Source organism: Hypanus sabinus, chromosome 2, assembly GCF_030144855.1.
Source record: "Hypanus sabinus isolate sHypSab1 chromosome 2, sHypSab1.hap1, whole genome shotgun sequence".
In the NCBI taxonomy this organism is placed as follows: domain Eukaryota; kingdom Metazoa; phylum Chordata; class Chondrichthyes; order Myliobatiformes; family Dasyatidae; genus Hypanus; species Hypanus sabinus.
The window spans coordinates 145,760,553-145,780,763 of NC_082707.1; the positions used below are offsets into that span (position 1 = coordinate 145,760,553).

The 20,211-nt window shown below is 39.2% G+C and overlaps 1 protein-coding gene across 2 annotated transcripts in view; it reads right to left on the bottom strand.

Moving 5' to 3' along the window:
• The window catches only part of egln3 (egl-9 family hypoxia-inducible factor 3), a 42,886-nt gene that overhangs the window by 17,716 nt on the left and 4,959 nt on the right, over positions 1–20,211 (bottom strand). The window contains exon 1 of one of the 2 annotated variants that reach the window (XM_059956377.1): positions 15,276–15,812. The exons of the other annotated variant lie outside the window; for it this stretch is intronic. Within the exon in view, the coding sequence (XP_059812360.1) occupies positions 15,276–15,614 (339 nt within the window). The 5' untranslated portion in view covers positions 15,615–15,812. Of the gene's footprint in view, positions 1–15,275; positions 15,813–20,211 lie in introns of those variants that run through there. 2 annotated transcript variants of the gene reach the window in all.

Here is a 20,211-nt window from a genome sequence, read left to right on the forward strand (position 1 = left end):
TGTAAAAAAGCTGAAGATGAAAAGAGGATGGCTTCTACAACAGGATAATGATCTTAAACACACCTCAAAATTCACAATGGACTACCTCAAGAGGCACAAGCTGAAGGTTTTCCCATGCCCCGATCTAAACATCATTGAAAATCTGTGGATAGACCTCAAAAGAGCAGTGCATGCAAGACGGCCCAAAAATCTCATAGAACTAGAAGCCTTTTGTAAGGAAGAATGGGTAAAAATCCCCCAAACAAGAATTGAAAGACTCTTAGCTGGCTACAGAAAGTGTTTACAAGCTGTGATACTTGCCAAAGGGGGTGTTACTAAGTACTGACCATGCAGGGTGCCCAAACTTTTGCTTCAGGCCCTTTTCCATTTCAAAACTGTAAAAGATAGAAACAAAAAAGTAATCTTGCTTAAGATATTAAAGAAATGCGTCATCTTTAACTTTATGCCTTTTGGAAATCAGGTCATTTTTTACTCGCTTAGCTATTCACAGTAACAGAAATTTTGACCAGCGGTGCCCAAACTTTTCCATGCCACTGTATGTATCCATTCACATACTACGACTGGGCAATATAATTGACTTGCCAGTGATCCACATATCCAATCAATGAAAAGAGGAGAATGCATAATACTGCATTAGCTTCCTACCCGCTATCTACTTTACTTCCTTATATAGCAAACAGGCAGGCTGAAATAAATTGGGGATGAAAAGGCTAAAATTCTTAATGAGAAAAAGAATGCTGATGAAACAGTAACTAAAGCAGAGATGGTAGGGGTTACAGATGGGTGAACTTCACTGGCAGCATATCCTAGAAAGGCTGGTCATACTTAAGAGTGCACAAGTTACCTGGAGAAGATGATCTGCATCCCTTCTCACTAAAGAAAATGAGGATAAAGATCTTACAGTCTTCCTTGGACTTGGAAAAGATGCCAAAAGATCAAAAAGTCACAAATATGAAATCTTATAGTTCAACAAGAGGAATACAAAGCAATTCCTCATTACTACAGAGTGGTCAGTTTAAAAATAAGTGTTTTACAAACCTCTGAAGACTATGATTCTGAGCATTGGCACCTCCATACCAGACAGCGATGCAACCTGTCAGAATGTTCTCCAAGGTTTATCTGTAAAAATTTGCTGGAGTATTTAGTGACAAAACAAATCTTCTTAAAGTCTTAATGATCTTAAAATCTTAGAAGTATATAAAACTACACAAATCCTTAACACTTTATAACAGCTTCTACTGCAAACTCCATGCTGCCAGAGAAGCCAAAAATTTCTAGAAAAAAAATATAGAGCAAGAACTCAACAATGAGACCTAATGAGCATTAAAATGGTACTGGTGAGAGGTGATGCCCAGTCAGCCTGAGAATAAAACATGAATTACTTGGGTACAAACCTAAAACCAAGTACAACTAGATGGCTGAAAGTATCTAGAAGGATTAATTTTGTGCCCTTGTATGCTGTTGGAATACAATTATCTGACTGTAATTTGCAACATGTTATCTACAACGTAATCATGAACAGTAATGTTTGGGAGCAGGATAGCTGTTTCCTGCAAAGTTTGGCTCCCAGCCAAATGCTTGATGGTTTAATGACAGTGCTACGTGCAGAACGTGTACACGTTGATAGTCAAACTCCAGTGAAATAAGTTATTGTGCAAGGAAACACCTCAATCACATCAGAATGTGATAGCGCAGTGTTGCAAATAAAAGACTTTATTTTGGGATTAGCTAAGAGTAATTTTAAAACCTTAGAAGTGAAATCAAGGAAGCCGTTCGCCTTAAACCCTACCTCTCCTTTCCCAAACCAATCTACATACTGTAATATGTACATAGATTTAAATTTATTTTTGAGGCCTAACATTCTATGTTTTGAAACACAAAGGAAAATTGGGCTTTAGCACTATTTGATGACTAATTTAAATGAAAAAATGGGTACAGTGGGCCTGTAACATCCTAAATAATGCATCAAAGGAGTGTAATGTCATGTAGATGATTGATCCAATTCTCTCCTTACACCACTGTGCTGAAAATTAATAATTTGACAAATAAAATGCCCAATCTTGCTTCCAATGATGAGCTGCTCACATGCAACATTATTATCGTTCATGTTTATTATTTACTTATCTTTTGTGGAGCTACCACTATCAATGCACTATCCAAGTCTCAGTAAGTAGGCAGGTTAGTACAAGCCTAATCTACACAACAGCTGAATAAACCTACAGGCAGACAAACTACTGACATTCCTAAACTTATAAAAATATCAAAGGGGGCTGAATGGCCTGTTCTTGTGCTGTACTCTTATATGTTCTATGTTCTAAAAAAGATCAATGAACAGATTAAAAACACTAATTAACAAAACTCAATTTAAAATGTAGATTAACCAGTACTATTCTGCAGCTGTACCCCTCCACCAAAAGGGATGAACGTCTTATTAGGTCAAAGTTGGTACACATTCAGTTTGCCAATTCCATTGCATTAATGCAAGGAAACACAATTCCAATGGCTCACAATGGACAAGATCATCAAGAATGAGGAAAATATGTGCTCAATATTGTCCTCATCCTGATGACCTTCTTCGTGTGTGGCTGTATCAGTCAGTGTGTGGACTCAAGATAAATTGGCACCTACAGTGGCTATATGCTGAGGTTCCACCTGTCGCTGGTATTGTGGAACAATGGCCTTGCCCCTCTACCAAGTCATGTCCCAATCAGTTAGATGTTGTTCTGTACTGTTAGATTAGGTAAGCTTGATTTGAAAACAAAAGAATGCAAATAAACATACCACAATGCAAACCTGTAGAAAAAAAATGTATACTCCTCTCAAGAACGACTGTACAAAAAAAATTAATTAAAATGTCAATATAAGAGATATGAAAGGTTGGAAACCATGGCTTTTCATTGTGACACTAACAGGTTTACATGCGGCATAAGATTATGAAACACAAAATAACCAATTATTTCACATATTGTCTCTACACAAGCTCGTTGTTAGTTAAAACAGTTATATAGCTTTGAGTGAGCAGATAATATAGAATAAGATACTGTAAAATGCTGACAATTGCGAGATTTCATAAGCTCAGCCAGAATCCACCAGGAAGATCACAACTCAGCTGCAACCAGAATATACAGGTCCTTTAATTATTTGCTTAACTGACAAGGATAATTCATCTTCTTACCTTCTAATGCTAAATATGACAATGGAATGGTGTGGTGTGTGTGGAGGGATAGATTCCCACCTTAGATCCATATGTTCCAACTCCAACTCTCAAGTACCATTACAGAATGGCAATCCTGGTCTCAAGAAAATGTTACTGGTGCAAAAGAGTGGAAGAAAGATTCTCTTTGGCTCCATCCAAACTTAATACCATTTAGAATAAGTTGTGTTGCTTTTCCTTGGAGCGAGACTGGTTAGGCTGTAGACCCAAAACTTGAGGGCACACATTTAATAAAAAAGACAAAAGGTTTAAATAGAATCTGACAAAGAGCTTTTTCCACCAGGTGTTTAGAACATATCGCTTATGTGGTGGTGGAGGCAGGTACTTTCAATACATTTAAGTAGCATTTGGTCAAATTCTTGATTAACCAATGTATAGACCACAAACTAAGATAGGGAGGATAGTACTTAATGGCTGCTATGGTCACAAAGGGCTGAAAGACCTACTTTTGTGCTGTACAACACTATAAATAAATTCCGGAGCCGCTGCCGCCTTCTTTTGTTGTTTTATGGCAGTTGGCAAACCAGCTTTAAGGTGCATTACTGCCACCTACTAGACTGGAGTGTGGATCATTTGATAACAGGAGGAATGGAAAGAATTACATTCCCTAAGTTCTATATAATAAACCAGAGTCTTTCAGATACTTCATGATATAGGTCCGTATTTCTCTTGAACTCCCACCTAAAATGTCTTCTATACCCACAGCAATTTTTTTTGTTTATCTGAAGCGCTCCTATCATCATCAAGTGTAGTGTAATTCCGGAGCCTTGTGACAAGAGGGCCATGGCTACTCTGAAGTGTCTTTATTAAGACCATAAGACTTTAAGACAGAAGCAGAATTAGACTGATATGCTCATAGAGTCTGCTCCACTATTTCATCATGGCTGATCCAATTTTCCTCTCAGCCCCAATCTCCTGCCTTCTCCCCATAGTTTTTCATGCCTGACCAACTAAGAATCTATCAAACTCTGCCTTAAATAAACATAGACTTCGGCTCCACAGCTGCCTGTGGCAGAGAATTAAAGAGATTTACCACTCTCTGGCTAAAGAAATTCCTCCTCAACTCTGTTCCAAAAGACACCCCTCTATTCTGGAAGTTCTGGTCTTAAACTCTTCCATCACAGGAAACATCCTCTCCACATCGACTCTGTGAAGGCCTTTCACCATTCAATAACTTTCAATTAGGTCACCCCTCATTATTCTGAATTCTAGTGAATACAGGCCCAGAGCCATCAAACACTCTTCATATGACAAGCCATTCAACCCTGGAATCATTTTCATGACCCTCAATTGAACCCTCTCCAATTTCTAAGATAAGGAGCCCAAAAATTGCTCACAATACTCCAAGTGAGGTATCACTTGTGCTTTATAGAATCTCAAGATTATATCCTTGCTTTTATATTCTAGACCTCTTGAAATGAATATTAATGTTGCATTTGCTTCCTAACCACAGACTCGACCAGCAAATTAACCTTTAGAGAATCCTGCACAAGGACTCCCTTTGCGCCTCCATTGTTTGTATTTCTCTCCATTTAGAAAATACTCAATCCTTTCATTTCTTCTACCAAAGTGCATGACCACACACAATATAGCAATCTTATAAACATGCCCTCCAAATCACAAATAGCCAGCCCCATGCATCTCCCATATAATTGCAGTACAAGTACTAACCTATCTAAGGACAGTGTGATTTTGATCATGTTTAAATTATTAAACAAGATTGAAGTTTAAGAGAAAATAGACATGTTAAGCAGATTTAACACCATCCTTGATAAACATTTTGCTGGCAACTTAATGCTCTATTGTCCAAACTGGCTAAAATACCTTTCTGTATAATATTCACATCCATTTTAGATTATCCAGCTGGGAAAATGTTTCTTTAAAAAGATAGGAACAGGTCAGAGGTATTTATTGAAATCAAGTGTGAAGGATACCAATAAAGGCAAATCAGGAACAACAATGACATGAAAACACTATCACCATTATTTTACACACTGCAGGAATCTTAATGATCTCATCATTTAGTTTTTTTATTGAGATAATATGAGAGAACCGTACCTTCTTTAAATGTACTTACTGCCACTTACAATGACTTCTTCTAAACTGATTGCTTATATGATTCTATCTACTAGGTGCATGCACCAGTCAATCCTTCTTCCATTATAACCCAAATGCTGGTATCTCGTTTTAAAAAGGCATACGTCTTAAGTGATTGTACATGGATTCCTAAAGTTCATTTTTATTATTCTCAAAGAAAAACTGGCCTATATAGTATATCCCAGTCAGAATAATTAAGGGTATCAGAACTGGAAAGTTAGAGACTATGTATAAGTTGATGATCTGTCAGCACATTTGCTTCTCCCAGTACAGTTTTAATTAACTTTCTGTTCAGGGTTGTATGAAGGTCTCAAACCACTCCTACAAGTTTTCTTGCTCTTCTTCTCTACTATAATTTGAGTACTAAGAGGAAAACAAAGGTCTTTCAGTGTTTAAGGATACCAACAGCTTGCATCATGTACCTTTGCTCAAAATTTCCCAAACAGCAACACAGACATAAACCAAAATAGATTTGGATAACAAGTATGTGTGTAGTATTCTATAACAAAGGACCCTAATTTTCAATTTGCATGTAGTACATTTAAAAGAGCATCAGAAGGATTCTGAGAGCAGTTAAAGGCACTGCAGTCTATAACGACTACTAATTGAGTTATCATAATAAAAGCACCAATGTCTTCTTGAATGGATAGAATATGGGACAGTATAGCACAGGAACAGGCCCTTGTTCCATAATGCTGTACCAGGCATGACAACAAATTAAATTAATCCCTTCAGCCTGCAAGTGACACACATCTCTGCATTTTGCATAAAAGCCCCTTGAACAATGTTATAATTACTCAGAAGTATTGGATACCCAATTAGAAAGGACATCCTGGTTTGGTTGCATCAGGCATCTGCAGACAACTACCATACATGTTTTCTCATCTAGTACTGGGAACATGGAGTCAACTTAAAAAAAAGTGGTCACATACACTCATGGCTAGCCAGAGATGTTGTGGCACCTGAACTGGACTTCAAGGTGAGTGGTCCTGGGATCAAATCCGGCCAGCTGTTTGCAAGATTTTTGTCCATGCTGAGTTGAGTCTCAAGGTAGCAACTCGGCCTCATAAAAGACAAGACAAAAATGGTAGATGGAGCTTAACCCAGATAAATGTGAGATGTATCACAGTAGGGCAAATGGAAGGCAACAGTACACTATTAAGGGCAAAGATCCTTAACAGTTTTGCTGAGCAGAGAGATCTTGGGAGCCAAGTTCATAGTTCATTGAAAGTGGTTACATGGGACGATTAAGCAGCTAAGGTGGCTTATGGAGGCATTGAGTTCAAAGTTCAAGAGGTTATATTGCAACTTTATAAAATTCTGGTTAGGCTGCCTCCAGATGTATTGTGTACAATTCTGATTCCTCCCACCCCAATAGTAAGGATATTGAAGCTTTGGAGAGGGTGCAGAACAGATTTAGCAGAATGCTGCCTGGTTGAGAAGGCACATACTATCACAACAGACTGGATAAACTTAGGTTGTTTTCTCTGGAGCACCAGAGGCTGAGGGGAGATCTGATACAGGTTTACAAGATTATGAGAGACATAGATGAAGCGGACAGGGTTCGCAGGGTTGAAATGTCTATTACCAGGGGGTACGCACTGATGGTGAGAGGGGTAGGTTCATGGGGGGATGTGAAGGGTAATTTTTTTTATTCAAAGTTGTAGATGCCTGGAATGCGCTGCCTGGTACGGTGGTAGAGACAAATACATAAGAGGCTTTCAGGAGATGTTTGGATAGACACATGGATATAAGGAAGGTGATGGGACATGGACGTGATGTAGGTAGGAGGGATTAATGTTTGGGAGCTTTTGATTTGCTTTTTAACTGGTTTGACACCACACTGTGAACCGGATGGCTTATTCCTGTGCTGTGCTGGTCTATATTCTATAAATACAAAATTATGAGGGGTTTAGGAAGGTTTGACTGCAAAAAAAGTATTCCCTTGTTAGAGGTGAATCAAACTAGAGGATGCAGATTCAGAGAATAGGATAAAAGATTTCGAGGGGAATATTGGAGAGTGACTTTTTTCACCCAGTGAATGGTGAGAAGCTAGAATGTGCTAGCAGAGAAAGTAATAAAAGCAAAGACACTAATAACATTTAAGAAGTGCAAGTTAAGCACCGATTCAATTAGGCATAGAAGGCTAGGAACCAAGTCCAGGAAGAGGGGTTCAATATAGATGGGTGCCTAATGAACAGAATAGGAACAGAAGTAGGACATCAGGCCTACTTCTGTTCCTATTATATTCCTATCATTTAATACTATAATGACTGTTCCATGTTAACGTCAACTTGTCTTCTGCATCACCTCTCCATACTCTCCTATTCTGTGATCTATTAAGTGTTTATCCAACTCCACTTTAAATACTTCTAATGATCCAGGTTTCATCCAGGGCAGAGAATTCCAGACATTCACTGCCCTCTGAGAAGTTACCCTGTATCTCAATTTTAAATGACTGGCCTCTTATTTTGTAGTTATATGTAGAGTACGATGAGACCCAAAGCTCCACTGAGTGTGAATACCTATAGGAGAAAGTGATGCAAGAGAACAACAGAACTTGCTAGAAAGATGTACCAGCTAAAGATTGTTTAATTTCCCAAGCAGAGGAGGGGAGTCATTCGTGGAATGCCAAGGATATCCTCAAAAAGTGACGTTTCATATGGAATATGCTAAATCACAGACCTCCACGTGAGAGAAGTGATCACTACCAAACAAGTACATTATATCACTTCAAGAAGAATTTCTTGGAGCCGTAGCTGAGATATTTGCAATATCATCTGTAGCAAATGTTATGCCTTTATTTAAAGAGGGATGCAAACAAAAAACTGAGATATATAGACCAGCAAGGCTAACATCTGGTCCAGAGAAGGTTCGTGGGAATGATCTCAAGAATGAAAGGGTTAACTTATGAGGAGCATTTGATTGTTCTAGGCCTGTACTCACAGAGGTTTAGAAGAATGAACGGGGATCTTACAGAAACCTATTGAATATTTAAAGGCCTAGATTGAGTGGATGTGGAGGGTGTGTTTCCTATAGTGGGGGAATATGGGACCAGAGAGATCCTTCGTCATCTTCGTTTGTGCAGATGATCTCCCTCTGTATCATGGAAAATCCTTCGAGATCCTTACCTTCGCCGAAAGGTAAGATTAGTCCTGACGAAGGGTCTCGGCCCGAAACGTCGACAGTGCTTCTCCTTATAGATGCTGCCTGGCCAGCAGTGTTCTACCAGCATTTTGTGTGTGTTGTTTCAGTAACAGAAAAACAGTATTAAATAGATGTAGCAGAAATTAATTTGCAGCAGCACCAGAATATCACAGTAATGCACAAAGTGCCATTAATGCAAGTATTTGAGTCCTTGTGTGTGCTCACAGTTTCAGTCATTTTTCTGTGGGAGTGGTGTGATGGAGGCCGCAGCTCTGGGGTAGAAGCTGTTCCTCAGTCTATTTGTTCTGGCTTTTAGTGTCCTGAATCTTTTGCTGGATGGCAGCGGGTCAAGCAGGGAGAGTCCGGGGTGTGTGGTGTCTCTGGTTATGCTGATTGCTTTCCTCCTGAGTCTGCTGGAATAGATGGTGTCCAATCCTGACAATTCGCTGGGACGCCTTCACCACGCGATGTAGGTTTTGTCACTCAGCAGCTGTGCAGCTAGCATACCATACTATGGCGCTGTTGGTCAGGATGGTTTCAATTGTGCTTCTATAGAAGATGTGGAGATTATGGAGAGGGTACGGAAGTTATTTACTACAAAGCCGTTTACATAGAGGGCATGTGCTGCAAGGAAAGTTTGGACAAACTAGGCTTGTTTTCTCTTGAGCAGCAGTAGCTGAGTAACCCAATAGAACTTTATAAAGTTATGAGAGGCATAGATAGGCTAGCCAGCAGTCACTTATCCCCCTGGATCAAAATATCTTAATATATGCATTTAAGGTGAGAGAGGCAAGTACAAAGGAGATATGTGGCAAATTTATTTATTTTCCCCCCACACAACAGAGGGAGATTGGGAGACAGCTTTGTCGAGTATCTCAGCTCCATCTGCAAAAAGCAGAATTTCTCTGTGGCCAACCATTTAAATTCCTAATCCCTATTCCCATTCTGACATGTCAGTTCATAGTCTCCTCTTCTGCCACAATGAGGCCACTCTCAGGTTGGAAGAACTACACCTCATATTCTCTCTAGGTAGTATCCAACTCGATGGCATGAACACCAAGGTCTCCAAATTCTGATAATTTTCTCCTGCCCCTTTGCTCTTCTTTATTTCCCTACTCTGGCCTCTTCTCAACAGCATACCATCTCACCCAGCAGCCCCTTCTCCTTCCCTTTCTCCCATGATCTGCTCCCCTCTCCTATCAGATTCCTCCTTTTCCAGACCTTTATCTTTTCTACTTATCACCTCCCAGCTTCTTAATTCTTTCCCCACCCCCAACCACCTGGCTTCATTTATCACCTAGTTTTTCCTCTTTCCCCTCACCCCACCTTCTTATTCTGGCATCTTCCCCCTTTCTTTGCAGTCCTCATGAAGGTCTTGGCCAGAAATGTTGACTATGTTCATTTCCATAGATGCTGCCTGATCTGCTGAGTTCCTCCACCAGTGTGTTTATTGCTCTGTATTGTTCTAACTCAGTTCTGGACGTTTGTGCAGATGATCTCCCTTTGTATCATGGAAAATCCCAATACAGGCCCAGCCTATAATGTTACTACAGTTACTTACCTCTCTCACCTTAAATGTATGCCTGCAGTTATCCACGTCAAATGTCTCACCATCAAAAAATTGAAAAATACAGTTTCCTTGTAGGACTTCAATGCTTAGCTTAGATGGTAGAATTGAATTAAAATCCTCCTCAATATTATTTTGCAATTTCATATGTTCGTTGGAGAATACTATCATATATTAAAAAATTGGAATTTAAAGCAATACACTCAAGGCGGAAAATAATCCACTTATTAAAAATAAATCAAAAAATGAAAGTAACGATCTATATGAAAGAACTACACAGATAAATGATAAGTAGATTTGACTGTCATTTTGAATAAGTCATCTGTTTTGTGAAGAATCCATGATTGAATTTTGAATAAAATAACAAATTTCCACCAAGATAGCCACCAACAAATTCTACCATGACCTTATTGAATTCCTTGGCTCATCTATCTTGGAGAAAGTATGATAACTCTGATTCACTTCATAATCAAGATCTGGTCCTGAAGCAAATTTATGCACCAGTTTAAATAAATTAGTGGGAAATGCCTTTGCTAGTGATGGCAAATGGCTGCGCATGATAATCTTATCCCACTTGGATTCTTGCTCTCACCTTCACAATATATTTTTATTATTTATTCATTAAGATCTTAAAATAACACCAGTTAGAACATATTTTGGGTTTACTACATTTAGCAAATGACTTCTCAGCCACCAATCTTCAAATCTGAATGTAAATTATAGATTTAATTTTGGGAACAATAGGTTCCCAAAAACCATGAATCACAGGCCAGATGAAGCTGATTAAAATTAATTTAGATGTCTGTAGCATGGGTGAAAATCAGGAAGTATGAAGTTTGTGCGTAGTTTCAAAGAAAGCAGCGTAAATACGGAATTGTCCTTTTGATGTTTAGCACATAAAATATCAAGCCCAGTGAGACCTTTCAACCAAACGCGTCTCATTATGTTGCCTGCTGTATCTTGTTACAGAAGCTGCTTCACATCTACCAGTACTTTTCTCCGTTGACTTCATTCATGCAAGACCAATAAGTGGCGATTCTGCATGCAGTTCCAATGGGAATTATCAAACATTCCCAAGGTGCACAGACACAATGGTTCTGCCTCAGTCCTGCTCACGAGATATGGAATATCTAGTGGTCAAACATTGTCCATTTTATCTGCCAAGGGAATTTTCCAACATCATCCTGGTAGAGTATATTCCATCTCAGACCAACACCAATCAGGCACTGTAGGAGCTGAGTACTGTAATCAGCAGGCACAAAAAAGCATCCTGATGCTTTCCCTATCATTGCATGGAATTTCAACCAAGCCAGCTTAAAGAAGTCTGTCAACTACCACTAACACATCGCCAGTGGAACCATACTTAACCACTGTTATAGCAACATTAAGAACCCTTACCATACCATCCAATACCCACACTTTAGAAAGTACAATAGCCAGGCTGTACTTCTGATCCCAACGTATAGGCAGAGACTAAAAACTGCAGCAGGGATGAGCATTGAGAAGGTATCATCAAGGAAGGGGGAGAATCACTTACAGGGTTGCTCTCAGTCAGTGAACTGGACAACATTCAGGTATTCATCTTCGAATCTGAATGAATACGGCAGAGTTGTCACCAACTTCATCAAGACCTACCTGTGTGGATGAGTGTGTGACTTGGAGAATATACCAAATATATGCAAGACAAAGCTCTGGATGAACTAGGAGAATTGTAGTCTGCTGAGGGGTAGATCTGTGGCATTTAAAACCAGTGATCCAGAACTATATAGAAAGTACAGGTAAGACCTATGGAAGGCTAATTTAAGAGTAAAAAAGAAATTCCAATTGAGGTTAGAGACAGAATGCATGTCAGCTCTGGCTTTGTACAAAGGCATTACTTTCTACAAAGTGAAACCCAGCATCATGAATATCAGTGATACTTCACTCCCAGATGACTTCAACACCTGTTATGAAAGCTTTGAAAGGGATACTATAACTACAGCTGTGCAAATCCCAGCAGCATCTGGTAACCCTGTGATCTCTATCTTGAAATCCGACATCAAAACATCTTACAAGAGGGTGAATCCTCGCAAGATATCAGACCCTGTGTACCTGGTAGGGCTCTGAAAACCTGTGTCAACCAACTGGGAGGAGAGTTCAAGGACATCTTCAATATCTCACTGCTGAAATCGGAGGTTCCCAGCTGCTTCAAAACAACGACAATCGTACCAGTGCCCAGGATGAGCAGGGTAAGCTCCCTCAATGACAATCACCCAGTGGCACTCATTAACTAGTATGATGTTTAGAGAAGTTGGTCATGGCAAGAATCAATTCCTGCCTAAGTAAGGACCTGGACCTGCTGTAATTTACCTATCACCACAATAGATCAGCAGATGCAATTTTACTGGCTTTCCACTTGGCCTTGGATCACCTAGACAATAACAATACCTATGTCAAGCTGCTGTTTATTGATTACAGCTCGGCATTCAACACAATCATACCCTCAGTTCTTGTGCCTTTTTCACTACACAGCTGGTGTGTACAGACCAAGTGAGGTCCTCAGTCATGTGGATACCGAGGAACTTAAAGCTGTTTACCCTCTCAACCCTAAGTCCATTGATGTCACTAGGGGTAAGCCCATCTCCCTTCCTCCTGTAATCCACAACCAGCTCCTTTGTTTTTGCGACATTGAGGGAGAGGTTGTTTTCTTAACACCACTGTGTCAGAGATGACTGCTCCCCTGTAGGCCACCTATTGGCCTATTGCTTAAGATTAGGCCAGTCAATGTAGTGTCGTCAGCAAATTTAGTTAGCAGATTAGAGCCATGGATAGTAACACAATCATGGGTAAACAGGGAGTAAAGGAGGGGACTTAGTACACAGCCTTCAGGTGCTCCTGTGTTGAGAGTCAGAGTGTGGAGGTGAGGGAGCCCACTCTTACCACCTGCTGGCAATCTGACAAGAAGTTCAGGATCCAGCTGCACAAGGCAGGGTCAAGGCCAAGGTCTTTGAGCTTCCTGTCGAGCCTGGACAGAATTATGGTGTTGAATGCTGAACAGTAGTCCAAGAACAACATTCTCACATAAGCATTCTGCTTCTCCAGATGTGTACGGACAACATGTAGAGCAGTGGCTATTGCGTCTTCTATCGATCTGTTGTGTCAGTAGGCAAACTGTAGGGGGTCCAGTTTGGGTGATAGCATGCTGCAGATGTAGTCCTTGACCAGACTCTCAAAGCATTTGCTTATTATTGAGGCGAGTGTGACAGGACGCAAGTCATTCAGGCATGTTACCTTGGTCTTTTTTGGTACAGGGACAATGGTGGATAATTTGAAGCAAGAGGGCACACTCACTGGGAGAGGGAGAGACTAAAAATATCAGAAAGCACACCTGCCAGTTGTGCTGTGCACATTCTGAATACATGCTCTGGGATGCCCTCTGGTCCCACAATTTAGACTATTGTATGCAATTTTGGTCATCTACCTGCATAAAAAATGTCAACAGGATTGTAAGAGTACAGAGAAAATTTATAAGGATGTTCTCAGGACCTGAAGACTCAAGTTATATGGAAAGGTCCAATTGGTTAGGACTTTATTCCCTAGAGCGTAGGAAAATGATAGAGTTATACAACATTATGAGATATAGATAGGGTAAATGCAAGCAACTTTTTTCACTGAGGTTGGGTGACACTAAAACCAGAGGTCATGGGTTAAGGATGAACGGTGAAATGTTTAAGAGGAACATGAGGAGGAATTTCTTCACTCAAGAGGGTGGTGAGAGTGTGGTACGAGCTGCCAGCAGAAATGACAGCTGTTTATTCAATTTCAATATTTAAGAGATTTAAGATAGGTATATGAATGGGAGGAATATGAAGGCTATGGTCTCAGTGCAGGTTGATGGGATATCGATGGGATGAAGCAAATTCATAGTTTGGCAGTGACTAGATGGGCTGAAGGACCCTTGTCTGTACTGTAGTATTCTATAACAATGAATAGGACCTCAAGTGGCCATCTTACAGCCTTGAAAGTGCCATCATGGAAGGAGCAAGACCAGTGCAATTTAAAACTGGGTTTACACAATTCAAAAGGGGTCCTATGAACATTATCAGTACATAGATATCTAACAAATGAACATCCTGTTCAGGTAACATAACATACTTCCTTCTTGAAAATGAACTGCAGATATTAGTCCTGGATAAACTAAAGCTGGTATCTGTGTGATTTTGCACCTTGAACTCAGCAATACTAAAACCACCCAAAATTATATCAACACCTCCAACATCAAAGGATGTTTTTGTGCCATTCATGGAAGAACTACCTACCACACCCAACTCTACTCTCAAGGTACCACATACAGTTTAATCCAAATTCACTAGATATCAAAGGTGATTTTCAAAGACAATCCAAACAAATGTTGCATTTTAAGTCCAGTTCTTTAAAGATCATAAGATTGGCTCAACTGCCTTCTACAATCTTAACCTATTCAATAACAATGATCTGCAAGCATTGTTTAAATGGCACAATTAATGTCGTATAAACATTAAAGTATGAACAAAGTATGACAGCATGTCACATAAGGATGGCTTGGTCAGGTAGGTAGATTTTTTTTAATGCCTTAAAAGAGGCAAGTGCAATTGAGTGGTGTAACTCGTGGCAATGATTATTAAATTTGGTCCTTGGGCAGATGAAGGCCCTAAACTTCAGCTACTAATACTTGGAATCATTCATAAAGCAGAATAGCAGAATATCTCCCCCCCCCCCCCCCCCCCGAAGATCATTTAAACCAGTAAACCATAATACAGCAAACTTTGAACCAATCAGCAGCTATGAAATAGCTAGCAATTACCAGGATCTGGAAATATTATGCTAAAGACATTCTGTGCTTTAGAAGCAATACACGTCAACTAAGTTGTTTGCAAAATAGCATTAACTTAGTAAATGATGCTGTAATATGGTACATTCTTCTCAACTAAAATTCAAAATCAAGAAACTTCAAAGTAAACTGTTAAATTATCAAAATAAACTAATAAAGAACACTGCCAATTATTAGAGAAACTGAATTGATAGTCTTTAGAAATCTACAGAAAATAAAAAAGTCTGAGATGGCACAAAATTTCAACTTCTGAAGCTGGAACTGAAAAATCTGTTGATAGTACCCGATACATTTGACCTAATTCAATAATATAACCTATACTTACTAATTTAGTCAAACTAAGTAAAGCAAATTCGTATCAAGTGTAACGCGCCTAATACCAAATGATGGCGATAACTTACCTGAGATCTGTCTTTTATGTTATAATGTCCCAACTTCCCTCCACAAAGCATTATAAGTTTATCAAGTGATGAAAGAAGGAAGCCTATTGCATTGCAATTGTCTCTGGAGCCCCTGATCCATGCAATTTGGTCACCCCGCAGGTGTCTTTCGGAGTAACTAGTTCTCCGACCAGCCAATTGTCCATCCCGTAACTCTCCAACAAAATGCAGATTTCGTACTTCTTCAAAAATACAATCGCCGATCATACTTCCCAAAAAGTTGTCAATGAAATAATAACCATGTTCATTTAAACGAGGCACGATGCACTCTCTCGCTAGCTTCTCAAGGTCTGAAAACATCCTGCTATACTGTACTTTTTGCTGTTTGTCGGAAGTGTCACCAATCTGAAGAAACTTTTGACCGGAGATTCTACCTGATGTTTGTTAATACAGAAACCGCTTCCTACTCACAGCCAGATCGGTCGCAAAAACCTTCTCACAACACACATTTCGGTACCAATCTACCCACCCACCCACAACGCCGGAATTAAGGCAGCTGCGCACTGGGCTGCTTCAAACTAGAGAACGGGGGACGTGCCATTACTCACTAGATGCGACGTGCTGAGTGTGCGAGTGGGAGGTGCCGGGAACATTTGTGGGTAGGCCCAGCCCTCGTCGCCATTGAGGAATCCGAGCGCAGCATGTAGGCAATATCGCGTAGATTTGCACAGCAATCAGATAGGTGGATAAAAAACAATACCCCATCCATACAGTCTCCCCGTGGCGCAAAATTCCCCATATTAGTCATTTCTTCAATCATAATAAGCGAATTATTCAACGACCACGCCATATTAATGTCATTTTTCTTGGTGATTCTGACTGGCACGGAAAGGTGAAGGAAGCAACATTTAAGTTTTATTTCACTTTACAGCAATATGTATTTCATCGTTTAACTTTTGCATTCCACATCATCAAACTTTTTTTCCTTCCCATTTGAATAACTTTTTCAAGTTCTCATAAGCTGTCATAATTTGAAATGTTACATCAGTTGCTTTCTATTCAGAGCGTTTAACTAGCTGAGTATATTTATTATAGTTTATAGTTTTATACATTTGTTTAACATATTATAGTTTTAATGTGATCGTTTGAAATCTAATTATTAATTTAATTAAGCCTTTTCAGAATTACCCAAATACAAAGCAAGCTTATGGCTAAATGGTCTATTCCAATTTCTGTTGTAACGGAATGACTTACTAAAAGTACCATACTTTTAACCAATTAGGGAACAAGACTCTGATCTGGCATATCTGGAAAACAATGGACTCGCTGACCAAATATATTTCTGTATGTTAATTATTAGTTAAAGGTTATTTTGCTTCATTAATAATGTATGTTCTTAAGCACTAATATTTCTCAAAATCATTTTCTAGTTCTGGAAGGCTTCATGTCTTTTTCAATGGTAAAAACAGGAGAAATATTCATTAGTAACCTTTTCAAAAATTGTATTTTTTGTTTATGTGATGTGTGTAATAGAAGAACATAAGATCATTACTTAACTTCATTTAAGCTGTAAGTTTAACAGCAACATTAACTCATCAATGTTTATGCCTCCCTTATCTACCTTCATTCAAATAATCCAAAATGACCACGGTCTTGATTAGTTTTCCTCTGAGCATCATTCTTGAGTTGATAATGCACTTTGAAATTGTCTGGAATAATAGTTACTGTTCTAGTTCTTAACTGGTATAAATATGGTACAAAGCACCTAAAATCATTGTGGAACAGAATGAGACTCCTCCATACATCTTATGGATTCAGGTTACATTCGCACCATATGGTGTGACAGATATACAGTATATGAATATAAGGAGTGGGAGTTGATCTGGTACCTCAGCACAATTTTCCTGCATATTGCATGATTCCCTTAATATCCAGAAGTTTATCAATTCTGTTTTGAAAATGAACTTCTACAACACTCTGAGACCTCCTAAGATTAACTATCCTGAGTTAGGTATGTTTTCTTCATTGTGGTCCCAATTTGCTTGCACATTATTCTTAAACGACAACCTCTGTTTCTAGGATAACATCCTGCTTACATTCATTTTGTTTGGCCCTTTGAGGACTTCTTAAGTTTCAATGAGCTCTCCACTCAGTCTTCTAAACTAGAGAAAACAGCCCTGGTCTACTCAAGCATGCCACTCAAGAATACTCTAGTCATTCCTGCACTCCCTCTATATGTCAATTTGGGCAAGGATACCAAAACTCCATATGCAATGCCCATATACGTTTTCTCCATTATTCAAATCTCATATGAAAGGCAAACATTATTTTTACTTACAAATTGCTTGTTTCATTTGTATGTTGGCTTTCAGTGCTCTGGTTTTCTTCTTGTATATCTAAATACATGACTTCACATTTTTCACACATCTGCTGTGTTCTCATCCATTCCCCCAGTTTATCTATGTTGCCAACCTCCCATCTCCAATCCTCTTTACTTCTTTTTCCATGCAAACAATGTCTACTGCAAAATGAAATTATGACATTAACTTTTCTCAACCAAATCATTGATATGTATCAATAATAGCTAATACTTCTACAGGACCACGATAGACACAAAGTGGATGATTTTTCCTTTTTATCTGATTATATCAATATTAGTGTAATTACTCCCAATTCCATACACTTTAACCTTGTCAAACCTGCAATGTTTTATCAAAACAATTCAAATCAAGGCAAGGCTGGTATGAGTAGGGAACCCTGGCTCGTGTGGGATGTTCAGGCCTAGGCAAGATAAAGGAGGAGGTATGGGTCAGCTGCAGGCAGTTGGGATCAAGTGAATCCCTGGAACAGTGTAGGAGATGCAGAAATGTGCTCGATACGGAAGTCACAATAGACAAAAAGGGAGTGTGCAGTAACTTAGTAGAGAAGATGAAGGAAAATCTAGTGAGAATTTTTAAGAAAAAAAGAGTAACTGGAGAGTGAGCAGGAACCCTTAAAGACTAGAGAGGACACCTTTATGTGTAGCTGCCGAAGGGCAAGCTTCTTAATGAATATTTCTCTTCTGTTTTCACTGTGGAGAAAGACATGAAGGCTTCAGAACTAGTAAAATTAAATGGGATGGTCTTGCATTACAGTAGGGAAGGTACAAAAGCAGACAAATTCCCAGGACATGACCTGGTTATCTATAAACACAGTGGGATGCTAGAGAAGAAATTACGGGAGCCACTGGCTGATTTATTTGTATCATTGTTGTCTTCAGGTGAACTGTAGGGTAGTGAATGCTGTGCTTTTATTTAACATAGCTGGCAAAGAAAACCCTGGGGATTAAGCCAGTAAGTCTAATACCTATGTTAGGTAAGCTGTGGTGAGGAATTTGAGTGTTAAAATAAATATACATTTAGAAAGGCAGGAGTAGTAGGCATGGTTTTGTGCATGAGAGATCATGTCTTATGAACTTGAGATCTTGATGAGGTGACCAAGAAGGCTGATGAAGGCAAGGTGGCAGACACGGTTTTTATACTCTTCAGTAAGGCCTTTCATAAGGTTCCATATGGTAGGCTGCCCATGAAAGTTAGATCGCATGGAATCCAGGGAGAACTGACTAATTGGATACACAAGTTGCTTGATGGTAGAAGATTTTTTTCTCAGACTGAGGGCCCTTGACTAGTGGTATGCCTCAGGGGTCGTTGCTGGGCCTATTGATGTTTGTCATCTGTTGAATAAGAATGTACAAGGCACAATTAGTATGTTTTTAGGGGACACTTAAATAGGTGGTATAGCGGACAATGAAGAAGATAATCAGAAATTACAGAGGAATCTGAATCAGTTAAGTAATTGAGGTGAGGAATATCAATTGGAGTTCAGTTTGGATAATGGCAAGATATTGTATTTTGGAAAGTCAAATACAGATAGCACTTTTACAGTAATGGGCAGGACCATAGGGGAGTTGTAAAACAGAGGAACCTTGGTCAGGAGCACAATTTCATGTTTCATTTAAAGTCCAGGTAGACAGGGTGATGACAAGCTGGCTTCATAAGTCAGAGCAATGTGCATAAAAGCTGGAAGGTCACAGTGCAAAAGTACAGTACACTAGTGAAGCCACGCTTGGAATATTGTGTTCAAGTGTGGTCACCCTGGTATAAACAGGAAGGAGTGCATAAAGGAATTAACATGGATACTGCCAGGAGTTGAGTTATTGGGAGAGTGTTAACAGGCTAGGACTTTACTCCTTAGAGTATTGGAGATCAAGAGGTAATCTTATAGATGTGTATAAAATCATGAATGGCATAGATAGGTTGAATTGTTTTTCTGGAGTTGGGGTATCAAAAACTAGTTTTAAAGTGAGCAGAAAACTAATTAAGAGAAACTTGGAAGAGCAACATTTTTACACAAAGGGTGGTATCTATATGGAATCAATTGCCAGAGGAAGTGGTTGAGGCAGGTACAATAACTATCTTTTAAAAGACAGTTGAACAGGCACATGGATTGAAAATCCATATTGGAAAAGTTTAGAATGTTGGGGGCCAGACACTGGCAGATGGGACCAGCTTGGATTGGGCTCCTTGGTTGGCATGGACAAGTTGGGTTAAAGGCCTGTTCCATGCTGTGTGACTCTACGATTATATAAATGTCTAAATGCACCATATTCACTGGTTCACCCTTAAGACATACTGTCAACCACCTCCAGCATATTGGTCAAATACATTATTTTCGTGAATTCATACTGACTTTGTTCATTGTTAGTATTCTCTACAAGGCTTCTATTGTATCGTTCATTAGAGATTGTAGCACTGGCATCAGTTCCATGTTTTATCTCTTCCTTATTAAATAGTGCAAATTTTCTACCCTCCAATCTATTGGAAATCATATAAAGATGATAACAGACTAACCACTATCTCTTACACTATGTCTTTCAAAATGCTGTATTTAGATCATTGTTAACAACACAATATATGAC